Here is a 10,345-nt window from a genome sequence, read left to right on the forward strand (position 1 = left end):
ACTTACACATCTGCCTACCCTTAATCTAGTAAATGAAAAAAGGCGAATTTAGTTTAAATTACATTTTTATTCAGACATTTTTAATTTATAAAGCTACCATTCACGCATCTGAGTTCTGGTAATTTCTCAATCACTTGTTCACACACATTCTGATTATAAAAAGTTATCATTTCAAGAAACAGAATTTCAAATCGCATGAGATTAGTATATATAAGTTTTTTTCATTGCTTCACTCTTTAAACTTGTATAGTTTTTTCCTATATAAGATTTTACACTTTTCACAGATAGCGATTTCACTGTACGCCAGACACTTTCAGCGATTGTCTCAATAATGACCTTCTTTGTACGTTGAAACGGCATAACACCCAGTTCCAGAACATACCGGTCGACACAAGGGCTGACATCCTGGAGAAGAGCAAACTTTGTTTCTTGCAGTACAAATGGATAATATTTTTGCGTTTCTTGAATTTTCTCCAAAGCCGCTATATAATTTCCAAAAGATATAGTCATGTGTATATGGAAATTTTCACAGTCGATGCATTGTTGCTTCTCTTGGCCATCAAAGAAGAGTGTCATGAGGTTGAAGTAACTTTTGAACAATTTCCACTTTTGAGGATTCAGGCCTATACTTGCACGAGGATGACTGGCCTGGAGTTTCACTGCTGAGGCGAGCTTTCCGTCTTTTTTAAATTCCACACCGACAATAATTTTTTTCGTGAATGATGAATTCAGGTTGTATGTGATCGCGTGTAACATTTGATTTCGTGGAGCATAAGGCATGATGATTATCTCACTGAAGCTTTTCACAGACTGAATGATAATTGAAAAACTACATACACACTTATACATTTTTCTCCACAAATTCAATGGAGTTGAAGCGTCCACCCAAATACATCATTTCAAGATGCTGATCTTCACAGACTTTCTTCATTTGCATAAACATAATCTTCTTCAAACAGTTTTGCCATTCTTTGAGGTAGAAAAACGGTGAAATTGTTATCTATGATTACAAGTGTTCTCGTTCCATATTTTGTTTTAGCCTCCTTAATGTCCGTTATTTCGTATCCCTTGTTAACTTCTAAGTCTGTCAGCTTCTTTGTTAGAAGAAAATCTTCACTGCGAGCGGTTTTGTTTAATTGTAGGAAATCCATTTTTTTCTTCTCCTTCACTGCCTGTTATCTTCAAGATTCACACTTTTAAATTTCCTTGTTAGAACTTGTATATCGGTTCGCACTTGAGTGACTTGCTTTAGCTCTTGAAGGTTCTTTAGGAATACGTTTAAACGACTTTTTAGCTCTTGTTGCTTTTCTTCTTTATAATCTGGCAACCGACAATAAACTGAAGAAAGAGAAGAACCAGCCTCCTCTTATAGACACCTACCCCCCCCCCCGCCCTCCACCAAATTTCTGGAGACTTTTGCGTAGTATTTCACCATATGATGCAATAATTAACATAAGAGTGAAAAAGATAATGCGCTTATTCAATTTACTTCACAAAGCTAAGGTTTCGAGGAACTATGATGACGTCATCAGAAGGGAATTTTGTTTACCCCACAAAATGTTTAACATTATATGAAATATGACGCTTCTGTCGACAAATATCAAAGGAGAACGTTTAATTGATTTAGTTCACATAGATAAGGATTTCAGGAATCGACTATGACGTCATCAGAATGGAATTTTGTTTACCAAGAATTTTGCATCATTGCTATAAACATTTAATACATAGATTATATTATTTTGTGGTGAAAAACTTCAATTCCGTGATTATAATATAATAAATGAAGCTGAAAGGGCAATACATACTTCTATATTTGTGCCGACTGTACTGTACTGTCGCGTGGCATGGACCTATCAAGAAAAGGATAAGAGTAACATTAATGCTATTAACATGAAATTCCTGCGCATGATAGGCGGCAAAACACTGTTGGGCAAAGTGAGTAATGAGATCATCCTCAAAGAATGATATGTGGAAGAAATTCTTGTTGATATATGCAAAAGAAATTTGCTAAGATGGTTTGTGCATGTTAAGAAAATGAAAGATGAACGACTAATGAAACAAGTTTATCAAGGTAAAGTAAATGGCAGTGTGCCTAGAGGCGAACGGCGAAAGGAATGGTTAGAATGTGTAAATCAGACCCTAATTCGAAGAGACATAATAAGCTATAGGAACTTGAATATAGGAGCTTGAAAACTAATTGGCCCAAGTGGGGAGCTTTACATGATGACTTTGTGAGGCTCTTCACCTGGGGTAATCGCTAGGGGGATTTATCAGCGGTCTGGGTCGGATCAGCTTTGCGGAACGAACGTATTATTTAAATCAACAACACGGCAATTCTGGATCAATTAAAAAATCGATACCTCTATTTTTAAAACTATAAGGAGTATCTACAACATTTTATAATACATGTAGTCCTGAAAATGAATTCCGGTGATTTTCTTTTTCGAAAGACAGGTGGAGTATTCATTCTTACTTCTATGAAAAATGTAATAAGAGTAGATGTTATAAAAAAATGGTAACGTCACTTAAGGCAAGAGTAGAAGGATATCTTATTGTAGCTGGGGTAGAAGTTTAGGAATTAACGTTTTCAAGTCCTGTTTCACATTATGAATTTAAAATTGTATGCTTTATATTTCTGCAGCTTCACTTTTAGAATAATCTTCACATTATCTAAACTTATTCATTTTATGCTTTTTGAATCAAAAATTCAGTGCTTCCAGAATTCTTTACACGCCAGTTTAAAATATTAAAAAATTTAAATGTTAATAATTAAAAAGGTTGGAATTTTTTCTACTTAAAATTTTTACTTTAAAGTGAATAATAAATCAATTTCCTTTACATCCATTCCATTTTATATTAGAAATTCTACTATTCTAGAAATTTGAATTTGGGTACTATCTGGAGGTAGTGTTGAAAAGAATGAAATAAGTAAATTTCGATTAAGCCAGCTACATTTAGACCAGACTCATATATTTTCAGATATATGAGTCTATTTCAGACTATCTATTTTCAGACTCATATAAGGTTTGTTTTACCTAAATTCAGCTACTCGTAGAATATAAGGATTTTTTCGTAATTTGGAATATTTTTGATCGAATCGAAAGTATTGTAAAAAATAAAAATGTGGGCTTTCCAGAAAATATTCTATTCATGTTTTCAAAATTGGAAGGAAAAAATAATAAAGATTTTCTGGAAAACGCCACCTTTTTTTATGTTTTCCTACATTTTTGTGCAGCTTTTTCTTGATAAGGAATGCATCCTATTAGCTTTTTGCAGGATAAGCTATTTGAGGTAGGGAGAATTTTTTCACCTAAAAATATAATTTTTTTCATAAATGATGGCTACAAAAATTGTTTAGTCCATATAAAACTCTCTGGATGTTTTATATTTTGTTAATACAGATTTTTTTTTCAAATTTTCCGACTGTCTTTAAAAAAGGACGGTATATCACATTGGAATATCTGAATTGGATAAAAAATATAGAAGTAGAAGTAACTTCATGGCAATTTTGTAATTAACCGGAAAAATACGTGTCGTCTAGTTTCCTACAAAGAACAACATATTTCTTCACTGAGGGATTCTGCGAGATGAGGTGTAAAATTTGACTAATTTTAAATGGACTCGATCTTTACATTTTTTTAAAGTGCGAAGACCCCATGGAGAATCACAATAAATTCGTCGTGACCTTGTTTCAACGAATCTTGCTTGAAGACATGCTTCCTCGACTCTCTCTCTTGAAATTCACCTGTATTAAAGCAACTTGTAATCGTGTTTACAGTGGTGCTCACTCGGTGCTAAAATCTAATCATTCTCTCTCTGCTTCGATTACATTCGTTGTTCAGCGGTGACCTTATTTTTTCATTCCATTATTATTATTTTCTGTATTTCAAAATTATTAAATAACTTATTACCTAACTTATATTTTTGTAGGATGTGTCTACACGTACCGAAAAAATCTATACATATAGAAATTTCGGTACAAATAGCCCCCTTTTCTGCTCCCCCTATTGGCACACAAAAAATCTGGCTACTGATATCGAAATTTCGGCGCTTTTTATAATCAAAGGATTTTATCATCAGAGGCCGTACCTAAATTGCGTAACGGATTATAGGCCTGCTCTAATCCCCCCCTGTCTCCCCACCCCCATAAAACGAGCTGTAACATAATACGATTGTAAAGTTTTTTATTTGACATAATACGTGCTTTGCAAAGTGAAAAGTTCATTTTCAAAATCCCCTGAGTTTTTTACCCATTTTTTTATTTTCTCTGGCAATCAACATCCATATACCAGCATTTCAATCTGTTGATATTTTTAAAATAGGATTTTTTTTAAACAGAGTAAAACACTATTTCGGATAAAAAATTAAAATTTTCAAATTAATTGATTTATTTTAAACAAAAATGATACTTTTTCCCCCTAAATAATGATTTTTCAAAAAAACCTTTGAATTTTCAACAAACTAATTAGATTTTCAACTAAATAATACAATTTGTAACAAAAAATATGAAGTCTCAACAAAAAAAGTGTAATAGTTGTCATTTGACATAAAAAAGATGAAATGCTATTTAAAAAAAAATGCATTTTAAAAGAAAACGGACGTATTTGCAAAAAATAAAGATTTTTCGATCATGAAAGAAAAAAAGTTTACCTCAATTATTGAACATTCTAGTAAAAAGACGAATTTTCTGTAAAAAATTGAAGTCTTAATAAAAAATATGGGTTTTCAGAAAAAACAGTAATTTTAAAAAAAGTAGTTAAATTTGTAACCAAAGAGATAAACCTTCATTAAAAAAAAATAATTTTTCAACAAAGTACATAGTTCAAATTTTACTCACGCAGTTGAATTTTCAATTTAAAAAAATCTGTTTTTAACAAAATAGTTGAACTTTAAACGAAAGGGATGAATTTTCAACTAATGAAAACTCTAAACGATTTTTTATATCATAAAGACAAACTTTTAACAACAAAACTTCAATTTTCATCCAAAAAAGGTTTCAGTTGATTTTTCAACACCAAACTATAAATTTTAAATAAAAAGTAAATTTTTTATGAAATAGTTGGATTTTCAACAGAACAGTTGAATTTTCAACCAAAAAGACTTGAAGAAAATGGTTGAATTTTAAACTAAATAATTGAATTTTTATCCAAGAAAGATGCAATGTTTACTAAAATAGATGAATTTTTAAATGAAAGAGACAAATTTTCAGTAAAATATTTGAATTTTTATCCAATAAAAAATTTCTGTTTGACGTTTAAACATCAAAATATGAGTTTTAAATAAGAAGTAAGTTTTCTACGAAAATAGTTGAATTTTCAGCCTTTTAAAAGCTTTCAAACTTTAAAACTTTTATAAGCGGAATAAAACAAATTTAAATTCTAAATTTTCAAAATTATTCTTCTTAACAGTTATTTAAATTTATATAAATTCTCTAACTTTTACAAGGCATTTTCTAAATCCCTGACATTTCCCTGACCGTAAAAAATCGTAACAAAAATTTGATTGGGTCTCTTAGTTTATAAAGAAAATGTGTAGCAGATTAGAATAAGGGGTGCTTTAGTAAGAGGATTAAATTAAAGACAATTGAAGACCTGAACTTGCTCATTTTTATCTCTCGAAATACATACTTTCAGCCTCATTTATGCTAATAATTGTTCCTTTTTTGCAGAGATGAGCGGATCTCGACTGGGCAGGGGCCGAGGTGGCCGCCTGGCTCTATACGGATGTGCCCTAATAATTTTTGTAATCGTTGTATATCTTTATCGGGCGTGTTCTATTGAAATGGTCAGGCTTCAGGAACTCCATGTGCAATGTTCACATCAGCAAGAAGCATTAGCTGCTCAACTGCAAGGTTTGTCGTTTCAAACTCCACCACTAATTAATTACCCGATGAAAGCTTTTCGATTTCAATTAAAGTAGTTCTTGCGTCGCTCTAAAATGAAGAGGAAAATCAGAAACTCACCGAGGGCTTAACCACTTTGATTTTTGTGTGCACTAGATTACAGGATTACATAAGATTACACAAGATTATCAGGATTACAGTGGGATTTAAAAACATTACATGAGATTGCAAAATATTAAACGGGATTACAATAGAAAAAACAGCTGAGAAAGGAGATTTCAAGATCATTAATAACGTACATAAAAAACTTAAAAGTTTACCATCGGAATTAATGAAAAAATGTAATTGATATTTAAAATTTGTTCTTAAGGTTGTTGTGTCAAAAATGAGCTTTCTGGAAAAAAATTGTGATTTTAAAAATTGACATTATATTATCAGTCATGTACGATAAAAGGAAAAAGATGATTTTATATCTAAAAGAAAATTTGAGATTTACGAAAAATAATTACTTTAACAATATTTTTTATATTTGAATTCTTTTTTACCGTTTCTTCTTACCAATTTTTAAAAACTGATTGAATTTTAATAAATAATGACCTTTTTTTCGAAAGAAGAAACATTTCCTACAATTCTACTGTTTCCAATTTCGAAATAAGTCGATAATCTTTAATTATAGTTATTTGTTTCAAAAATGTCTCCTTTTTAACCATTTTTTGAGCTATAGAAAAATTTACTTTCATAATTGAATATAGTAGAGTTTAAGAGAATATTTTGTTAAAAAAAGTAAGCCATTATTTAATATATTATTCCAGCATTGGTAAGAAGCGATAGTAAGAACAAATTTAGTTGCAAACATAGTTACAATAATTATTTTTGGTGAATTTGACAAATTTTCCATTTAGAATAATATTTTTTATTTGAAATTACATAATTAATAATATTATTTTGATTTTAGTTTAAATTATATTTTCAGGAAATCGAGCCGTTAACATAATGGGCAAATAAACTACTTCAAAATTTTATTACTTTATTTTATTTTAGAAATTTCACAAAAGAAAGCTAGGAATCATTATTTTCATGTCCCCCTGTAAGGACGTAGGGCAAACACAAGTAATTGAAGAAAATCTACTTTCAAGATTGTCGAGAAAAGTTGTTCAATTTCATCTGATTCGCGTATTTGTAAAATAATCTTTAAAAAAATTTACTGAATAAGTCTTGTATTTTGAGATCTAGATATAGTTACAAATTGAATTGCTTTCTTTTATCCGATTTCACTTGGAATTTTCCTATTACAAGGATTTGAGATTCTATTAAAAATATAAAAATCCAACTCAGAAAATTCTACTAATTTTAATTGTATATTAGGCCCGATCGTTTCCCAAGTTTTTTCCTGCTCGAATTTTAATACCCCGAAAAAGTTGCCCATGCGTATCATCCTTCCACCTAACAATTTTTATGTTTGAAAATTGGATTGTTCACATTTCCTGTTCGTTTTTTGGATTTGAAAATTTAAAAAAATTCTTTTGACCTTATCCATTTTAAATTAGTTAGGTTCTACACTTGAAGTCGTAGAATCTCTCGCGGAAAAAATATGTTATTTTTTAGAGGAAATTGGGGAATCTGTATTTTTGCGAGCTTTGAAAAAAATGTTGTTACGAAGATATGCGTATTTGAATTTTTTGCTTTGTTTTTTTAAAAAAGCCCAATTTTTTAAAATAAAATGATATAACTTTTGACCTAATTCAGATATTTAAGGGTTCTTTCCATTTTCTGGTAGAGTTCATTCATTGCCTTCTTTCAAAGTCTGCGAGATAATTAAAAAAACAGTCAAAATAAAAAACATTACGTCGGTTTTTCTGAAAATATTAAAAGTAGTTTTTATCAAAAAACGCACACTTATATTTTTTGTCAATGTTTTGTTGAACTTTTACTATCGCAAGGAAAATATCTTTTGAGTTTTATGCGGGAGTAATAACTTCTGTGGTCAGGAGAATTCTTTGCATATAATAAAATTTTCGCATTTTCCTTGCAGACAACAATAGATAAGAAAAAATGTTTAAAAAATAGTTCGCACAGTTAAAAAAAAAGTGCACAAAAAGATCTTCTACACAATCATGATATCTTCATCATTTCCGAGAAAAATACAGAATTAAATATTTATGAAAAAGAAGGCTTAGCACATATCAAAATTATAGAATATCTTGTTTATATGAACAAAAATTTGACGGCAATATTTTTAAATAATAAAAAAGTGGGGTTTGCCCCTTTTCATAAAAATTTTCAATATGTTACCGGTTCTTCAACTTGTTTTTTCAAGTTTTATATATAAATGAACAATTAAAATTCAAAAATGTCTATTAATTTTTTCTACCATTCTATGATACTTTAATGTCTCTATGCAAATTTAGAGTCACAATAATAGGTGCAACTCGAAGAATAATATTAAATACCAAACGATAAGTGTGTCTTTAATTTGAAAATTTGCACAGAAGAGCAACTGCAGGTTTTCGAAGAAATATTGCATTTTTTTCTCTCGAAACTTGTACTTACAAGATATCACAGAAATCTGCAAATCGCAGAAATCCGTATCACCTAATTTCTTCTAAAAAAGAACATGTTTTGTCCCTAAGAGATTCTACCACTTCAAGTGTAGAACCTGTCTGATTTGAAATGGATTCGGTCTTTTGATTAAAAAATTGTGGTAAACGTTTTTCATGTGTAGTTTTTGCTATTGAAGAGGAACAGAAAGTAAAAAATAAAAATAAATTTTTGTCTAATTTTTAGTTCTTTTGAAAATATGCAAAAAACATGTTTTTTATTGAGTTAAAAGCATACTTTTTCGGAAGAAGTTGAATATATCTAACCAGAAATTTCTTCATCTTGAATCGTAGAAACATGGTATTTTTGGCTATCATAGTAAACAAATTTGTCGTGGCGTTTAAAGCATTCCTGAATATTTTTTTCATAAAAGCAAAATAATAGCATGTTTCTTCGATTCCAGCTGAAGAAATGTCATATTCGACAGGTTCAGCTTTCTCCAAAAAACGTATGCATTTAACTCAGTAAAAAAAACATGTTTTTTGATCCTTAAAAAAATCGGAATTAAACAAAATTTTTTTTCTGATTTCCTAGTTTTTGTACTGTTTAATAAAAAAAAAACCCCGTCCATAGGAAAACAATTTTTGATTGAAAAAATTGAATTGAAAATGAAAAAAATGAAATGAAAAAAATTGAAAACAATTTTTGATTGAATAGAATTTTCTTGTTGAATTTCCAGATATAAAAATGAACTGAATATATTGATCAGTCGAAAAATCGTTTTGCGAGTGAAAGTTTGTTCAGGATGACCGCTGGAACGGCAAACCGGGAAATGACTGAATTTATTTTTTGACCGGGAATTTTACAAATGTGTAGTAGAAAAATTGGTCAAAGTTCGATTTCAACAGTTTTTTAAAAATAATTAGTTGAAAAATTATCTTTTTTAATTATGCCAGAATTGAGTTTGCAAAGCGTAATTCAAAAATCTTTTACTCACTTTAATTTCCATTTTAGATTTTTATTTTTAAGCTTACATTTTTAATTTGAAAGAGTTTTAAATTCATTCTTGAAGAATTGAACAATTAAAAATTAAAAGCCTTTGAAGTTGAAATTTTTTGACAAAAAGCATTTTACGAAAGAGTGAACAAAAACCGATTTGACAAAACGATTTTAAATAAGTCAAAAATTGAGGAATTTTTAGATTTTAACGTTAAGAATGAAATGGTTTCAATTTAAAAGTCCTAATCATTAAAAAAATGTGAACGTCTGACTGAAACTTTATAAACTATTTTCAGGTATGTTTCAGTTTAAAATATTCAATTTTGACCCATTCAAATTTACATATTTAAAAGTAAACGATTTTAAATTGTACTGTTTGACATAGAAAGCCTGGAATCGTTAAAATTTGGAAGAGCTTTTAAACTTTGAACGTTACAATTTTAATTGTTGTATTTGAAAAATGTTTTTATTTGTGAGTGAAATTGTTGAATTTTGATGTATAATTTACACATGAACATTTGTCGAAAAAATATGAGTAATTTTAAGAGATATTTAGAAGTTTTAAAAAGATTCGAAATAATTATGCAAATTTTAAAAAGTTACCCTAAAATCTTCCAGAATCTTTTTTGACAAGTTCGTAATTCCTTTAAAACATTTTAAAATATTCTCTTCAAATAATTTTTCAAAATGAAAAATTATTTTTAATTTTCATAGAAATCTGAAGAAAATGTTTTTATTCTTTTGAAGCCTTTCACAATTCTTAAAAAGCTTCTATAATAAATGTTCAATTGTTATTCAAACTTTGGAAATTTCTAAAATTTGAAGAATTTTCTAAAAGTTTTAGGAAAAATTTAATTAATTTTGACAGATACAGTCTGTCAAGTTAAAGCGTGGGTGGCTTTACTCGCAGTCGGTAAGGTGTATCGACATGATTTTGGTGTCAAAATATTAAGAAGAGCTCCCTCT

At 29.3% G+C, this 10,345-nt stretch overlaps 1 protein-coding gene across 1 annotated transcript in view; it reads left to right on the forward strand.

The window, feature by feature from the left end:
- Nucleotides 1–10,345, forward strand: part of LOC117176166 (Golgi integral membrane protein 4-like) — a 70,882-nt gene that overhangs the window by 37,263 nt on the left and 23,274 nt on the right. Inside the window, exon 2 of the mRNA XM_033366258.1 lies at nucleotides 5,669–5,851. Coding sequence (XP_033222149.1) covers nucleotides 5,671–5,851 — 181 coding nt within the window. The 5' untranslated portion in view covers nucleotides 5,669–5,670. The remainder of the gene's footprint in view (nucleotides 1–5,668; nucleotides 5,852–10,345) is intronic.

Source organism: Belonocnema kinseyi, chromosome 7, assembly GCF_010883055.1.
Source record: "Belonocnema kinseyi isolate 2016_QV_RU_SX_M_011 chromosome 7, B_treatae_v1, whole genome shotgun sequence".
Taxonomy (NCBI): Eukaryota; Metazoa; Arthropoda; class Insecta; order Hymenoptera; family Cynipidae; genus Belonocnema; species Belonocnema kinseyi.